We start from the raw sequence: 18,081 nt of genomic DNA, 5'->3' as shown, positions 1-18,081 counted from the left end.
TATGTATGTATGTATGTATGTATGTATGTATAAAGGAAACAATTTAGGTCCATATGGGATAAGAGATTTAGGGATTTTTGATTTATTTAAATGCATTAAAAATTTTAAAATAGTATGATCTTGGTTAAAGATGAAGTTATGAAGATTCAAAAGTAACTTTGAGAATTTACTAAATAAGATATTTAAATTAAAAATTATTTTGGTAGAACTTAATAAATAACGTAAAGAAGTATATTATAGATTGATAAAAAAATATATAATGGAGTGGGCTCTGGAAATGTTGGATAAAAGTAAAGCTTTAGTTTCAAATGACTTATCTATCGTGATTTGGAAAGTTATGAGGGACATGACAATGGTTTGGTTAAATATGTTTTAAATAAAATTTTGAAACTAAAGAGAATGCCAAATAGTTAGAGAAGAAGCATTTTGATAATAATATTAAAGAATAGAGATGATTTTTGAGATTGTGCTTGCTATGGAGGAATAAATTTGTGGAGTAATACAATGAAGCTATAAGCCGAACGAAACATAGATAATGTCATTTTCTATTCTGGTTTCATGCAAGGAATATCAATTTTTATTTGAAGGTATTTATATGAGGGTTATAAAGTACAAAGATAGGATTTCCATATTATTTTTATCGATCTTTAGAAGATGTATGATTGAAGACAATATAATTCATTTGGTATATTTAAAGGTAGAAATATTGGCAAAGATATGTAGACATTATTCGTGCTAGTTATGTTGTTGCATTGCCTAATATTAAAAGTAGTTTTGGAATGACCTAAGAGTTTTCAATATCACAGGTTCATATTGTGTTATCATTGATTGTATTATTTTTAGAGTCAAGTTTGGGCGGTAAAATGAAGTGTCTTAAGAGTTTTGTGTGATTAGAGCATATCATTGAAGTTTAGAGATAAATTTTTAAAACCACAAATAGGTTAACATTGTTGCATGGATTCAAATGTTGTTCCACAAAAAAGCCATTGATATCTAATTCGACATAAGTGGGATTGCTAAAATGGATGTGTAGCAAAACCCTTAAGCATAAATTAAGGAATGATTATAGTGTGAAAATATTGGAGAAACAGTTTTTGAATATAAGATGACTTTGGATTGGGCATTTTAAAGAAGGGTAGAATGCATTTGTTAAATGAGTTGATAAAATAAGTGTAAGACGATTATGAAAGAAAAATAAATGGAAAATTTTCAAAATGATTTGTCAAGAGTATATCTTTCACGCGAGACATTACTCACCAGGAATGAATAGAAAATGAGTATTCATAAGACTGAACCCAAATAGATAAGGCTAACGTTGGGGAGATGGGAATGTTCTAGTCGAGGGGTATCTTGGAGTTTTACCGGCATGTGTATGGCTTTCATCAAGGTTTTGCTTTACTTTTTACTAATCTTCAACTGCTTTCATGCTATTCTTCAGCAGTTTTGTTGATTTGATACTCATTTCTGGAATAAAATCATCATGCTTTATATCTCGAATTACCGTACACTTTTATATTTAACAAGAATAACTATACCTTGTACAATTCTATGTTTTCAATGATTTTTGTTTTTTTTTGTCAGATTGTTTAGGTAGACGGCTTGGCCCAAAGTTTCTTGGAAGGAGAACGGATCATTCCGTGGTAAATATCTATTTTTTACTTCATATAGATATATGTATGCTTTGAAGTTATGGTCAATGAATGGCTACCATTGCTTGAGGGGGTAGCAACTAATAAATAATTTCTATTGCCTGAATAAATCTGTGCAGAGATTTATAAGAGATTTGTATGAGGCACTTAATCACGTTAACTTTGAGGAGATTCCCTCAGAAGCAATATTGCCAGGATCATTCGATGAGTTCCTTTTTGAAATAAAGAAAAACCAGTATGATATCAAGACATTTGCTGTTTTTCTGAAGGCAACGGTACTTGTATTTGTATACATTTCAAATGTCTCGTTTATTTACTACTTTGTCTATACAGCCTTAATTAATTTCTCATGAACATTGTTTATTGTGGAATGTTTATATTATTCTAGTTTTTGTATAATATTATGCTCTTCAGATGCGTTGATGCTAAAATCTGTGTTTTCAGACCCCTTTTCTAATTAAAGGGGCGTTTGCATACACACCACCCAATTCTGTATTCACATATCTAACACCAAAACTTTGCCTTTTGCATTTATACCACCCAAATCTTTTATTTTATATCACATACATAAAAAATACCACTATTTTAACTCTTGAAAAGTGAAATACATATTTTCATTCATAATTAATGTAAAACCCATTAAATAGAATGAAATTGAACTCTTAAATATCAAAGCTCTTTTGGTGTAAAGATGAAATTTTGACATAAACTCCAAATTTAAGCATGCTCGTGTGGGTGTACTTCTAGGATGGGTGACCTCCTAGGAAGTTACACCAACACATAATTTTGAGGCCATCAGGGCAAAGCGGTCAATATCTCGATGTGTGAGAGTCCGGGCTGTTAAAATTAAAGTTGCATGTATATAAAAAATTTAAGTTTTAAGTGTAAACATGTAAATACATAGGAATTGATTGTTATGTATGTAAATCTTTATAACTTATGTAAGTGCTGAGTTAATCAGTCCTTGTAAATCTGCTCCTAATTGAATTAACCGAATGGATTTTTGTCATTTTCGTTCCGCTTCTTCAAACACATTGTTACAATTTGTGATTAATTGATCGTGTGCAGATGGAAAGTATGGATAGAGAGGCGAAAAGAGCAAAGTTGGCAGAACAGTTGCACAAGCATTTTGCAGCGGATGCTATCCCTAAAGGCATCCATTGTCTTTCGTTACGCCTAGCGGATGAATACTCGTCTAATGCTCAAGCTCGAAAGCAATTGCCTCCGCCAGAGTTGCTTCCATCACTATCCGATAATTCGTTGCATCATTTCGTTTTGTTGACGGATAATGTTCTCGCGGCTTCTGTTGTTGTTTCATCTACGGTGAGGTCCTCGTTGAGGCCAATGAAAATCGTCTTTCATGTTATAACCGACAAGAAGACGTATCCGGTCATGCATTCGTGGTTTTCTTTACATCCTCCTTCCCCAGCAATTGTTGAAGTTAAGGGTGTTCACCAATTTGATTGGTTGACAAGGGATAATGTGCCTATTCTTGAAGCTATAGAGAGTCATCATGGTGTTCAAAATCATTATCATGGAAACCATGTTAAGGGTAGTAATATTACTGATAATCCAAGAATTTTTGCTTCGAAATTGCAAGCGAGGAGCCCAAGATATATCTCTCTACTCAACCATCTTCGCATTTACCTGCCTGAGGTAATTTTTTGGGAAATTTATATCCATAGCACAAAGTTCTGATGTGTTTACATATCTCACACCTAAATTTTCATTTTTACACACATAGCACTCAAATCTTGAATAATACATTAAAAATAGCAATTTTGTGAAATATACCTTTTTATGCATAGTTTTAAAGCACCAAAGTGTTATGTATGTACATATGAAAGTTTCGTTGGGAGATATGTAGATACATAAGAATCAAATGCTAAGAATGTAAATTTCCCTACTTTTTTATATACATGCATTCATCATTTTATGGAAAGAAGAAAATATGAACTCTTAAGACACAATGTTTTCTGTTTATTCAGGATTGTCTTTTCTTATTATTATTATTTTAAAAAAAATTGGTTAAAGAGCTAATAAAATATGTTTGGTTTATTTTTTGTTTTGTTTTGTTTTCTTTTTCTCTTCAAATAGGTTGAGCTGTCTTAAAATTTTAGAGAACATATTGTAGATGTTTTTTAAGTTTTCAAAACAAAAATTTGAATTTATATGTACACTTAGTTGTGTGTGTGTGTGTGTGTGTGTGTGTATATATATATATATAAACAATATAAGTCATCTTAATTTTGCGAAAGAGAAAAAACAATGGCTAGAAAATTCAAAGCCATGCAAGAACATTTTTTGCATCTCTCTATTTTCTCACATTTTTTTTTTATAAAAAAAAATGTAAAATGAAACAATAAACATAACAAATGAGAAAATTGTGAAAATGGTCTCTTGATTTTTTATAGGTGGTCATTTTAGTCCCATTATCTATAAAAATATCAATTTAATCCCGTAATCTATAAAAATATCAATTTCAACTCTTACTCAAATATTTGGAAACTAATTTAGCACTTTTGTAGACTCCAGGACTAAAATGATCCTATGAAAATAATCATGGGATTATTTTTACACCTTACTCCATAACTAATGATTGTGATGTAACTTGTATATTTGAGCTAATATTTCACTCAATTTCACATTTAGTAGTTTTATTTTTCATATATTTAATGCAATGCATTTATCTATTATGATCAATGATAGAAAACCTTGTAACATATTTTTCACGCTCCTTTAACACGTACATTCAATGTGTTGAAACAGCTATTTCCAAATCTCAACAAGGTGATATTTCTTGATGATGATGTTGTTATTCAACGCGACTTATCACCACTTTGGGATATTAATATGTCCGGAAAGATAAATGGGGCTGTAGAAACTTGCAGGGGTGATGATAAATGGGTCATGTCGAAACGATTTCGGACATATTTCAACTTTTCTCATCCCATAATTTCTGATAATTTGGATCAAGATGAATGTGCATGGGCATATGGAATGAATATCTTTGATCTGAACGCCTGGAGGAAAACAAAAATTAGAGATTCATACCACTATTGGCTCCAGGAGGTAATTTTCAACAGTCTCATTGTCTTCAATTTTTATTTGTTGCAATCGTTGTAATCATATTAAAAGAGTACAACAATAAGCCTTTATCGCGCCAAGTGAGGTCTGCTACGTAAATTCTTTGTTTCTATTGTGTCCTATTAAGTGTCGTATTTTCATTTAATTCTAATAAATTAAGATCATTTTTTATACAATATGCCCAGTCTTTTTAGGTCTACTTTATCTTTCTTAACATAAGTCGCATCTAAAACAACTACTCTCTTAACCGGATCATCAGATGGTCGGCGTTTAATATTAATCATATTAGGTTTTAGATGGCGTCATGTTAGTCCTAGAATTTATAAAAGTGTCAAACTAGTCTCAAACTGTTTTAATGAGGGCTAATAGTCCTCACTAGGTATATTGAGAAACATGTCATTTTTTTTTGAACTGCTCAGAATTATGAAAATTTTATAATTTGTTAACATTATATAGCTGGCCCCAAATGGTTGGGACATAATCATGTTGGTTGGGTGTGTTAGAATTGGCTTTTTTGTTTAGGTTCTTCAGTTTATATTTCAGTCTAAAACATATAATATTCTAAAGCAAGATTTATATACATAGCACTTAATTCCTATGTATTTACATATCAAACACATAAACTTCATTTTTTACATATATGCCTTCTTACCTCTGCAGGAACAGGTGTATTTCACTTTTTTAAATTTAAAATGAAAGATTTACATGAGATATATGTAAAAAGTAGGGTTTACATGTTAGATACATAAATACATCAGAATCGGGCGAGTAGTATGTATTTAAACGCCCCTATTCTAAAACACAGAGCCTGACAACTCTTTACTTTTCGTCTTTTTTTTTTTCGGAACTTTGCAGAATCTAAATTCGAACTTAACACTGTGGAAGTTCGGCACGCTGCCTCCGGCTCTTATCGCTTTCAGAGGCTATGTTCACCCAATTGATCCGTCATGGCATATGTTAGGCTTAGGCTACCAGGAGAAGACCAACATTGACAATGTGAGAAAATCTGCAGTCATTCATTATAATGGTCAGTGTAAGCCATGGCTGGAGATTGGTTTCAAGCACCTGAAGCCTTTTTGGACAAAATATGTAAATTACTCCAATGAATTCATCAGAAATTGTCACATTTTGAACCCTGAAGAGTAGATCAGTCATATATATATCTCTCAAATCTCAGAAAACAGAGCCATATTTTTGGACAGATATGCAATTTCTCTGCTTTGCTGCTGGTGAATTGAACATTCTTTTGATCTGAAATATAAATTTTTCAGTAATTTTATAATTACATTATGAGCCATAATTCAAGGGAGCAGCAAAATTTATTGGCACAATGCTGAAAGAAGAAGGCTTGGATTGTTACACAGCTGAAAGAAACTTTGGCCATAATTTTTTTTTTTTTTTTTTTTGTAATTTCCACAATTCTTTTGCCTTCAAATTTTAATTTTTTTTAATTATTTTTATCATTTATGAAGGAATATTAATGTTAGGGATTCTTATGGCAGGGGCTGTTAGGATATTATTTCTTTGTGATTCTTCATATATTCAATTGTATAATAAATTTGTTGAAGCTGTGCATATGTTTATTTTATTCTGCCTTTTATTGTCATATTCTTCTGTGGGACAAGTGCAAGTTGGACAGTTTAAAGTGATATTTACATACCATACAAATTTTATGTATTTACATATCTATCACCTAAAATTTGATCTTTACACTTATAACACGATAAGCGTAAAGTTTGATATTTATGCTTAAATGCATGGGTTGGGTAGTTCAAAAAATCACTTTGTGTTTCATTTGTGAATGGTAATATTTTTGGTGCTTTGTATGTAATATTAATTGGAAGGTTTGGATGCATAATTGAATGGTTAAATGAATTCCAAACATAACAAATTTTTAGTCAAATCGAGCATCTTGTCGAGCAAAATTCAATGAGCTCAAGATCACTCAATTCTGACATCATTAAAGTTCTCAAATGCTCATAGAACACCATTCAATCATAGGAATCGCTCTGTGTGGTCCAATGAAGTGGTTTGAATTTATTCATTATTTATAGAAATATCACTACAAAATTTATAAATAGAGTCTAACCCCTTTATGAAAATATAACACTCAATAGGACACAATGGAGAAAAATGATTCATGTAGTTGGCACCACTTTATGAGATAAAGGTTTTTTTATTGTTGTTGTCCCTTCATTAAATGGGACATGGGACGAGACTTGGAGGAGATCGAAAAAGAAATTCAAGCTCTTGATGGTTCCTCAGTTCAACTGCCATCAGACCATCACTGACCGGTCACCTCCCTTGGGAGACCACCACAGCCTGGTCGCCACTGTCAAACTGTCTCCACCATTTGACCACTGTCAATTCTTCCTGACCACCACCAAATTGCACCGCCCGACCACCACCGTCGAGCCATAGCCACTGCTAAACTATCATTATTGCCCTCATACCACTCCCGACCATCCATCACCACCACCTCCACCACTGTCAGTGCTACTATTGCTCGATTGTCACCGCCGCCACCACTAGGGATATCACCAAACCATTTTCGTCAGTACACCACCATTTCCTTGACATATTATGCCATTCCCCAAGCGAAAGTCATATCATTGTGTATACTTGCTCCCGACCAGTTGAGGACTAGTATAGTCTTATAAATTATAATAATATAGATACCCCATGAGAACTTTTGATGTCTTTTATATTATTTTTTTTTACCTGTGTATGCGTCAAATCTTCGCACAATACTAAGACGTTGACTTGTTACTCTAACACAACGAGGCAATAAGTTCATTGAAAAAAAAAAAATAAAATAATGATATTTTACGAGATATGAAGTATTTCGAAGCTATATAAAAGTGAAAAGTGAAGATATGTAAATATATAAGAATTGATGCGGAAAATATCTCATTAAAAAATAAATTTGAGATTTTTTAAACGTAAATAATAGATCAAAAGTTATCCTAATTAAAATTTGATTAACATGATTTTAAAATAATTTATTTTGAATTGAATAAAATATAAAATTTAAATAATAATACTTTTATTATCCTCATCTTGTAATAAATTAAAGGGGGCATTTTGGAAAAAAACAAGAAGAATATGTAAAAGTAGCATTTATTAAATATTTTCAAAAGTGGGCTCAATCATTACTCATTAACCGAGTATTATGATTGTGATTTTAAATAAGAATTTGAAAAATTTCAAAGATGAGAAATAAATAAATAAATAAATAAAATGCAAAGCGGCTAAAGAAATAAGAACATAATATAGAGAGAAAATGTTTAATAATGACATTTTTATTTATTAAAATAATTTTAAATTCTTATATTATATAAGTATTCAAGTAAGTTTAATAAGGTATTATTTTAATTAAATTTAAATCTGTACATTTTGAATAAAAATGACCAATTTTTTAATCTCTTTATTAAGTGAAATTTACATGCATGACATAGTATTTTTATGTATTATATAATAATTTAATACTTAATATATATATATATATATATATATATACATATATGTTGACTTATTTATAAATGTGAAAAGTTATATTTTATTTTAGATAAAACTATATTTAGTGACAATATTTGATGATATATACTTAAAGCTGCCGCCTTTCCTCTCTCAAAACTCTTTTATTAAAGCCATAAGTCTCATATCCAAGAAATTTGTGATTTTTCACCATTTTAGATTACAGGTCAGTTCTTCGTTCTACCCACTACCAACGTGACTTTCAAAGGAACTTTCAAAGGAACTTCGCCCGCCCAAGGCTAACTTCTTCGAGATACAGAACACAGTTTTTGAGAGGAAGAAACCCTAATTTATTATTTAATTTGATAAAAAAAAAGGATTTATTTGTTTTTTTTTTATTTTTTGAGGTTCTTCAGAATGGACGGAGATCATGAGGAGCAATTAGAAATCAGGTTCAGATTGGGAGATGGATCAGACATTGGTCCAAAGAGCTACTCAATGGCTACTACTGTGATCGCTTTGAAGGAAAGCATTATTGCTGAATGGCCTAAAGGTTCTTACAAATTCTTTTTCATTGTTTTTTTTTTTTGGGATTATTACATATCTACCCCCAAATTCTTATGTATTAGCATACAAAACGCCTCTCAACTTCAATTCTTACCTTCAGATCACCCAACTTATGCACAAATAGCATAAGAACTGGATGGCATGTATGTAAAAATTTACATTTGGGTGGTTGATATGTTAATGCATAAGAATTGAGTGGTAAGTATGTAAAGGACTAATCTCTGCCATTTATTTCATTTCAAATTGTTTGATATGATAGATGTTGAAGCTGATTAAGTTTCAGTTGAGTGTTTTGATAACAGATTTAAGTATGACTTAATTTAAACGCCAAATCAATTGAGAACTTAGAAATTTCTTGAGAACAAAACCATCTTTAATCGAGAGTTTTCTTAGACAACATCGGTTTCGTGAGATGTAACTAACTATAGGGGCTTGCCCTTATAGGAAGATGAAGATCTTAGAACTAATCTAAACTAGAAAAGAAAAGGAGGCAAGCTTAAATTCAGGATTTAATAAATCCAGTTCCTTCTCAACTTCTTAGTTTCGTCTTAAATTCTAGATTTAGAATCTATTTGAGGCGGATTCAATTTTTTAAAAAGATGATTGTAAGACTATGTTGAATAAAACAGCTTAAAAAATGCTTAATTTGAAAGAACAATTTTCTACCACAGAAATTTGTAAAAAGCAGTAAGAATTACGATAAAAAATGCAAAACATCATTTTTGCGTGTGTTTAATAACTTTTTTTTTTTTTTTTTTTTTTTTTTTTTTGGGGTTTACATACATACCACTCAATTCCTATGCATTTACATATCTAACACCTAAATTTCAATAATTACATAACCTACCACCACACCCCATGCATGATAATGTGCATTTTTCTTTTTAGAAGTTAAAATGACTGCGTTTACGATATGATATGAAAGATTTAGACGGTGTAAATGTAAAAATTGAATTTTAGGTTTTAAATTTGCAAATACAGAAATGGAGTGGCATGAATGTAAATTTCTTCTAATGAACAGAAATGGAGAACCAACCAAGAACTGTAAATGACCTGACACTGATCAATGCTGGAAGAATACTTGAAAACAAGAACACATTGGAAGAGTGCAGGAGCACTATATTTGATCTCACAACTGCTACAACTATGCATGTCGTCGTTCGACCGCCACCTTCGATCGAACGAGAAATCAGTAAATCCTTTTTCATTCGCTTGCTCGAACAAAAGTATCTTTGGGACATTTACACACAGCACAATTCTCATGTGTTGCAAATCTCAGACATAAAATCATATAGTCATGATTTGGGGTCCGAGATGATGGAATTCGACAAAATTTCAATCTTACGTTTGAGATACGCAAATACATAAAAATTGTAAATTTCCCAATTATGATTTTTCAACCCTTCTAATTATATATTGTTAACAGAGAAGAAGAGATCGAAAAAATCGAAGGGGAATGAATGCGAATGCGTGATTTTATGAATCATGGGGACTTTAATGCAAAATTGATTGAAGTTTCACCATCAGCATGTGGAAGCAAGATGGCATTTTTATTACCTATTTAGTGGTAGAATTGTTGCTACTTCATTATTAATATTACATGGAAGGTGGAGGATAGTTTTGTAATTTTCGTGGTAAACTATTTTATACAAGCTTCAAAAACATTGTTCAAAATTTGAATTGTTCATTTGGGGGTTGACTCACTTGAAGCACCATTGACCTTCCTGTTATCTAAAAGCTCGTAATTTTACAATTTAGCCCAATCAAAAACAATTTTATGATTATACCCTCATTTAATTTTGCAATTTTGCAACAAAAAATACATCCTGCATCAAATGCTTCAATTTGAATGCATGCTAAGAATTATGATGCGCCTATAAGAAACCTGAAAAGGGTAAAACTGTAAATAGACAGCAGAATTCATAAATGAAAAAAAAAAAACAAGCTAAAATTTATTTAGTAAATATCAAGAAAAAATATTGCGTCCGGAGTCATGAAGCTGAGCTGCATCTGTGCAACAGACGCAGTGCACGGATCGCGCGCGAGATGCATTGGACGAAATATATATATATATATATCTCGCGAAAAAAAAAGTATCTCGAGCGCGATCCATGCATCGCGTCCGGACTCCGGGCGCAATATTTTTTCAAATAACAGGCCGCAATAAAGACTATAAAGAAAATTGATTTCATGCAAGAATTGTTACGTATTAAATATCTAACACCTAAACATTTATATTTACATTTATAACACTTTGGTGTCATAAACCTAATGCATTAAAAAGTGTATTTCACTTAAAAAAAAGTAAAAGTGATACTTTGACATAAGATTGAATGCTGTGCAGGTAAATATGAAAGTATATTTAAAATTTGGGTGGCTAAAATGTTATATTCAATGTTTTGGATGGTTGTTATGTAAAAACTCATTTCTTTATTTGATAATTATATTTTTACTTCTTTTTATTAATGAGAACTGATTTAGGAAAACATACCTGCAATAAGCTGGAGTATACAGCCAGCAAAGCTCCTGTCCTTAACTTTCAGAATAAGCACTGCCTGGAACATGTACAAGTAAAGGGTCTTCTTCAGAGTCTGCTCCTCCAGCTCCACCAACCTTCAGGCATTAAACAGAATTCATTCTAAAGAGTAAATGAGATTTTCAATTTTGGGAATTTTACATAAGTGCCACACAATTCTTTTGTATTTACACATCTAGCACCTATAGTTTGATATATTTAGATTTATAACACTTTGGCGTCATATACCCATCAATGGAAAGGTGTTCGTTATTTAAAAAAAAAAAGTTAGCATTAGTGATATTTTTGATGTGATATTAATTAGTAAAGTGTTAGGTATGTAAATATAGAAGTTTAGGTGGTAGATATGTAAATACATAAAAATTATAAATTCCCCTTACATACAGACCAAGTTAATAAAGCTGTTGTTATATGGACTGAACCTAACATTATTACCATGATTTACAGTAGAGTTATGGATCAGTTGAGCACCAAGGTTTTGATACTTACACAATGATTCAACTCTGTTTCCTGCCCCTTCATGGCAATTTTAAGCTGTTCTTTAGCCCTCTTTCTCGCCTGATGCCGTTCGGTCCTTTGAGCCTTTGTGACCTCGGCGTGACACGACACACATAAAGTTCTCATATTCTCGAGTCTACACTCACCTGCCATACCAAATTTCATGTCCGCTTCAAATTACGGGCGTAGCCGCGTGAAATCAAACTCAAGCCAACATATTAAATCTATAAGTTCGAGTCAGTTCGCAAGCTTGCTTATTTCATTCTCAATTCAAGTGATTGTAATAAAACACTAGAAGAACTTGGAAGAGAAATATTAATGACAAATCAATGCAGATGAGAAAGATAAATTTAATAAAAGTTGAAATATCTTTTTTCCTTCATTTTAACATATTTTAATCATATTTTACGATAAAACATGACCAGAAGGCTGAATCATGGCTTACTAGTTAACCGAGCCTGCATCAACTCATGATTCAGCTTGACAAAATAACATACATACCACTTAATTCCTATGTATTTACATAACTGATACCTAAACTTCGATTTTTACATATATGCCACTTTGCCTTTGCATGAAAATGTATATTTCACCTTCTAAAAGTTAAAAATACTGGTATTCTTGATGTGATATGATAGGTTTGGGTGGTATAAATGTAAAAAGTAAAGTTTACTTGTTAAATATATAAATGCACAAGAATTGACTGGTAAGTATGTACATGCACCACAATAAAAAATTTTGAAAAACCCTTCAGAGTCCTATAATACAATTAAGAATATTCTTACCCCCTCCTTTGAAAACAGGCACTATGTGATCAGCATGCCATGCATTACCCTCAACTGGCTCAGTTACAAGTTTGTCCAACCTGCAGAGAAGTTTGTCCAACCAGAAAAAGTTCATGGTCCCAAATATACAGGATGAATATATTAATATCTTATTATTAAAAAAAAATTCCACGGGACAATATTTTCTGGTATAAATCAGAAGGCCTTGGAAGAAAATCCTTCCAACAATACTAACTGAAATTAAGAAGCTATTTAACAGTTAACACTAGCGTACACAGTTGGTTATATTAAGATGTGTAGGTCCAACGAAAACATGGATATTTCACTAACTTCTATGAAAAAAGGGCATCTACATAGCACACAATCCTTGAAGTAATTACAATCTCACACCTAAACTTCAATATTTAATATCAAGACATAAATATCACTATTATCATTTTTTTAAAAGTGAAATGCACATTTTCATGCATGGGTTTAAAGCAAAAAAGTAGGGGTGTAAACGAGTCGAGCTGAGCTCCAACCACCCTCGGTTTGAGTTGAAGCTTGAATAGTTAATCGAGTTCGAGCTCGAGCTTACATGTAAGAGTTCGAGCCGGCTTGTTTAATATGATAAAGAGAAAATGTTAATTAAAGTTGGTGTTATAATGAAATGACAAATAGAATGAATATTTAGGAGATAAATAATAAGAAATCAATTAATATAAAATGTAAAATATCTTTTTTTTTAAAATAATTTTAATAATTTAAAGAAAATTTCTTTTATTTTAATATATTTTAAGTATATTTTTAATTAAATATTTTTTAAACGAGTCGACTCACAAGTTAACGAGTCGAGTCGGGGCTGACTTGAGCTTGTCTGATAGCTCATCGAGCTCAATTCACTAGCCACTTACAGAGTTGAACCCCAACCGGCTCACGAGTCATCTTGGCTCACTTACACATACACCAAAGAGCTATTTATGTAAACAAGAAACTTTGTGTCACATATGAAAATACATAAAAATTATGTGCAGATATGTAAATTTCCCTAAAAAATATCTTTAAGCAATCACAACCTCTGTTTCTACCCTCCTTGTCAAAATAATGATATTTCTAATTCAAAAATCATAAAACCCCAAAACAGTCCCAAAAAAAAAAAAAAAAAAAAAGACTTTCAAGTTAAATGACACTCACAGTTTCTTTTTCTTGGCCAACTCCGGAGCTACATTCTCAACATGATTCCTCCTCCTTGCAATGGATAAAGGCCTTATGTTTTTTACAAGATTGTGGCAGTCAAGATTGCAAATTGTACAAACACCATGCTCTATTTGAAAAAGTGCCTGTGATGTCACTGTTAGCTTTCATGAGCAATTCACTCATAATTATTTCAACCTAATGAGTTTCTTTTGAGATATCTTATTGAAGGAATGACTGACGTTTACCTCGCGTAGGGCTTTTTGGCTAGTTCTTACACGGTATTCTTGAAAGCAAGACATATTACAAAACAAATCCTCAAAAAATTCTGGAGCTGTTGAGAGCTTTTCACTGCATGTATGTTATGATTGAAAATTTTGGATATGAAATCGTGGTAAACATTTAAGTACAAATAGAAATAGATCATGACAGTAGAATTTTAGAAAAAGGGGCATGTACATACATACCATCCAATTCCTATGTATTTACATATGTAACGGCTAGACATTGCTGTTTACATATATAACACCCAAATCTTTCATATCATCTCAAAAATACCATCATTTTAACTTTTAAAAAGTGAAAAACACATTTTCATGCATATGTAAGATGGCATGTATGTAAAAATGGAAGTGGTGTGTATGCAAATCTTGCTTAAAAAAATTGGCTATACTTGCAAATTGAATGGCAGAACTTGCAGAGCGGCTCGCCATTGCTGGACCAAGCCTGAGTATACTCTTTCTCTTTAGCAGAGCCACTGTAAAGAACAACCTTCTTCCAACAAGCATTCTCGGGAAGATGACAGCTTATCTCACTTAATGGAGTAACTCGTCTTTTGCTTCCACCTTTCAGCAACCCCTGAATTGTAAAGAGAGTGTTCATTAGTCAGGCAAGCCAACCATTAAAGAACAAAACTTTCATAAAAAATGCTGGAAATACGACTTCTAAGAGTATGCACATTTTGCAGTTCTTTAAAAATCCCAAACAATACACCTTCACAGGACCAATCTCACAACAATGACATTTATAAGAAATTCATCTCTCTCAATTGAATTTTTTTCGTATAATAAAATTCTCTTCATCGTATTGTTTTTGTATAATAAGATGTGACAGTTATCATATAATCTGAACTATTACAAAAAAATAGAGTAAAGTGTCAAAATAGCCCCCGACCATTTCCATTAGGTCATTTTAGTCTCAGAGTTTAAAGAAGTGCTAAATTAGTCCTTGGGAATATTTTGATAGGGGCCAAAATAGTCATCATTGGTAACTAGTTCAAGTCATATTAAAAGAGGCCCGGGACTAAATTGACACTCAGGGGCTAAAATAGCCCCAGTAAAGAGCTAGAGGACCATTTTGACACTTATCTCCAACAAAATAAGAGGACGATTAACATTAAGTTATTATATCTTAAATATAACGGCATTTAAAAACACATGAACAATAAGAATTGCGCAAATGTCCTGGATTTACATACATTAGACCCATGGTTGGAAGTTTCCTTTAAATAGCACAGTTCAAGGCTAAGAGGAAGCTGTAAAGGTTTCCCAAGGAGCTTATGACGTTCAATAGGTCTTAAATTGCTCCACTCTTTGATAAAAGTTTGAAAGATATTACAATATGCAGGATTTTCCTTCAGTAGCTGGGAAGCAGCTTCCTTCTTTGATTCTCCAAGTGAAAACACGATGGAGTCTAATTCCTCTTGCCTAAAATTCACAAAAATTGGCCTTGGCCGTAAATCCTTTCCAGGCACACAGAGATACAAGTGAATCCTCCCTGTATAATGACTTACCTGCAACAGAAAATGTAAAAATAATTACATTCAAGAGTTCAAGGAATTATGACATCGCCGATAAATGACAGCACAACATTAGTGAAAAAATGTTCAAGGTTGACTAAACTGCAATTAAGATTAAATTTGCAGCACAAAATTATGAATGGGAAGACCAGAGAAGTGTACTTGATAATTAAAAGAATGATAATCATTATTACACAAAGTTATAAGCAATTGTAAGTTGAAATGACTAACAACAAAATTATTCTTGGAGTTTAGTGGTGGATATAGAGCGGAAAAAAAACGATATTATGAAAAAACAGTAGACGAGAGAATTGCAAAAAAAGACTAACTGATGTGTGCTATATTTACCTCAAACCGAAGAGATTCTCTTTGCATGACAATCTCTCCACCGACATCCATCACATAAGGACCACCATCAGCACTCGTTAGCCGTAACCACCTTCCCTCTTCCTGCATCATTCGACTTATTTGAACTATTGGATTATATACGAGCAACATTAACAAAGACGAATTCCTCACATCTCAAGATTTGAAGAATCAACTACACATACAAAAAAATATTGGAGCATTTACATAGATACCACCCAATTCTTATGCATTTATATATCTAACACCTATACTTTAATTTTTACATTTATACCACCCAAATCTTTCATATGGCATAAAAATGCCACATTTCTAACTTTTAAAAAGTGAAACACACCTTTTCATGCATAGAGAAGGTGGCATGTTTGTAGAAATTGAAGCTTGGGTGTTAGATTTGTACATAAGAATTGAGTGGTATGTATGTGAATCTTCCAAGAGCATAATTTATACCTGGTATGAAATTACCTCTACTGAATCCGCCACCATCTTGCCCCTATCAAGCACGCATCTCATTTCAGAGGGATAAGAATGCGAAGCTTCAGCATCATTGCCTTCAAGGTTTTCATTTAAAATGGAATATCGACCACCGTTTAACTAAGAACAGTTTAGACAAATTAGTGATAAAGGAAACTAAAGCCCAAAAAATAGCTTTAAGGAAAACCAAATTAGAATGAAGAAAATTATTACCTCCAATTCATGATGATGGGTTTGGAGTATATCATCCTCACTGCCTTGTGATTTCTCTACGGCGAAGCTATTACATGCATCGGGAGTGGAAACTTGAATTCCCGAGGATACAACTATACATTTTACAACTTGTCATAAAAAATCTAGAAATAGGATGTCCCAGCTATAACTAATACTGAAATATTCATTGAAAAGAGTGAAGTGTCAAATTTACATGAGACCATTTTAGTCCATGAGTCCATAAAAGTGTCAAATTAGTCCCCAAACTCTTTAAATTGAGGCTGAAATAGAACTAATTGACATTTTTATATACTCAGGTACTAAAATGAATCCCAAAAAAAAATCAAGGGATTATTTTGACACTTTGTACCTTGATGTTGAGTAATGAAAGTATTGCCGCAATTTGCTTCATCAGTACTTGCAGCATTACCAAGCTGGATAACTCCCTCAACCTAATACTCAAAATGCAATAGGAGATGAAGAATCAATTTGCTAAACACACTTGAATCAACTCAAACTCTTACTTATCTCATTCATAGAAACCTAAAAATTGCAACTGTCGATTGGACTAATTATAACTATATTATCAAGCAAAAGGAAAATCAAGAGTCGTAATAAAATTAAAACAAACAAAATGCAGGGGGAATCAATGCAAACACAGAGATGATACCTCTATCTCCTTTACAGAATCATATTTCCCGTTCATCATAGAGGAAACACGAAACAAACTCTTGTTTAAATGCAGCCAATGCGACTCATCAGAAGTACCCTGAAACATATCAAGCGATATTTAGCATTGTGTTAGGCTATACATTGCAAATTACAAATACTTAGTATAAGAAGTTCCGGCTCAAACTTGACAATGACCAGAAATCACTAGCATGGAAGCTGACATTCCTTTTATAACTTGTAAAATGGAGAAAGACGGCACCAAACACAAATAATGTGTACCTTGGCACAAAAGATATAGATGTTGACTGCATTAGTTTGCCCGCGCCTATGAGCTCTATCCTCAGCCTATGAAGGAACTTAAAAGTTCATTATTTTAGTAGAAATCCAAAATGCTACTTACAAGAAATTAAATGAATTAAATGACGCCTAGAAAAAAGATATGCACGTTTTATCACACAATTGAGCATAAAAATCACACATGGATGGTAACACAACATTGTGTTGTTTGTATGCAAAACAAATAACTCCACACTATCAAAATGGATGACTGCAACAAATCTAAAAAGGCCATACAAAACACTAAAATTATATTTGACATCTACTAAAAAAAGAGGAATTAGTGCAGCTATACTAATATTATCAAAGTTAATCAAGCCGATACACTGCATAATGAAATAGGAATCTTGATTTGTTCGGCGAATCACAGTTGGGATGAAAGATTGTACTAAAGACAATGAAGGGATTGTCGCTCTCAGGAAAAAGAAACGGGATAAGGAAAGAAAAGAT

The 18,081-nt window shown here is 32.3% G+C and overlaps 3 protein-coding genes across 5 annotated transcripts in view; 2 read left to right on the top strand and 1 right to left on the bottom strand.

The window, feature by feature from the left end:
* LOC110033831 (probable galacturonosyltransferase 14) overlaps positions 1–6,263 on the top strand; it is a 12,736-nt gene extending 6,473 nt beyond the window's left edge. The window contains exons 2-6 of the mRNA XM_020737946.1: positions 1,582–1,640; positions 1,769–1,924; positions 2,718–3,305; positions 4,419–4,721; positions 5,592–6,263. Coding sequence (XP_020593605.1) covers positions 1,582–1,640; positions 1,769–1,924; positions 2,718–3,305; positions 4,419–4,721; positions 5,592–5,882 — 1,397 coding nt within the window. The 3' untranslated portion in view covers positions 5,883–6,263. The remainder of the gene's footprint in view (positions 1–1,581; positions 1,641–1,768; positions 1,925–2,717; positions 3,306–4,418; positions 4,722–5,591) is intronic.
* A 2,367-nt stretch (positions 6,264–8,630) lies between these two features.
* On the top strand, positions 8,631–10,271 carry LOC110033813 (membrane-anchored ubiquitin-fold protein 1). The gene is made up of 3 exons (XM_020737926.1): positions 8,631–8,766; positions 9,802–9,972; positions 10,207–10,271. Exons 1-3 carry the CDS (start codon positions 8,631–8,633, stop codon positions 10,260–10,262), a joined length of 363 nt encoding a protein of 120 aa, XP_020593585.1. The 3' UTR covers positions 10,263–10,271.
* Positions 10,272–10,325: 54 nt separating this feature from the next.
* Positions 10,326–18,081, bottom strand: part of LOC110033812 (DNA annealing helicase and endonuclease ZRANB3) — a 61,727-nt gene continuing 53,971 nt past the window's right edge. For 2 of the 3 annotated variants that reach the window (XM_020737923.1, XM_020737925.1), the window contains 14 exons: positions 17,575–17,640; positions 17,294–17,392; positions 16,994–17,075; positions 16,624–16,736; positions 16,387–16,530; positions 15,919–16,020; positions 15,250–15,564; positions 14,446–14,630; positions 14,021–14,123; positions 13,773–13,918; positions 12,600–12,679; positions 11,806–11,960; positions 11,272–11,393; positions 10,327–10,665 (listed from right to left, as the gene is read on the bottom strand). In XM_020737923.1, coding sequence (XP_020593582.1) covers positions 11,313–11,393; positions 11,806–11,960; positions 12,600–12,679; positions 13,773–13,918; positions 14,021–14,123; positions 14,446–14,630; positions 15,250–15,564; positions 15,919–16,020; positions 16,387–16,530; positions 16,624–16,736; positions 16,994–17,075; positions 17,294–17,392; positions 17,575–17,640 — 1,671 coding nt within the window. In that variant the 3' untranslated portion in view covers positions 10,327–10,665; positions 11,272–11,312. Of the gene's footprint in view, positions 10,666–11,271; positions 11,394–11,805; positions 11,961–12,599; positions 12,680–13,772; positions 13,919–14,020; positions 14,124–14,445; positions 14,631–15,249; positions 15,565–15,918; positions 16,021–16,386; positions 16,531–16,623; positions 16,737–16,993; positions 17,076–17,293; positions 17,393–17,574; positions 17,641–18,081 lie in introns of all 3 variants that reach the window. The other variant, XM_020737924.1, reaches the window with a different exon arrangement.

The sequence above is a fragment of the Phalaenopsis equestris genome, unplaced genomic scaffold (genome assembly GCF_001263595.1).
Source record: "Phalaenopsis equestris unplaced genomic scaffold, ASM126359v1 Scaffold001303, whole genome shotgun sequence".
Taxonomy (NCBI): domain Eukaryota; kingdom Viridiplantae; phylum Streptophyta; class Magnoliopsida; order Asparagales; family Orchidaceae; genus Phalaenopsis; species Phalaenopsis equestris.
This window is presented reverse-complemented; position numbering and strand designations above follow the sequence as displayed.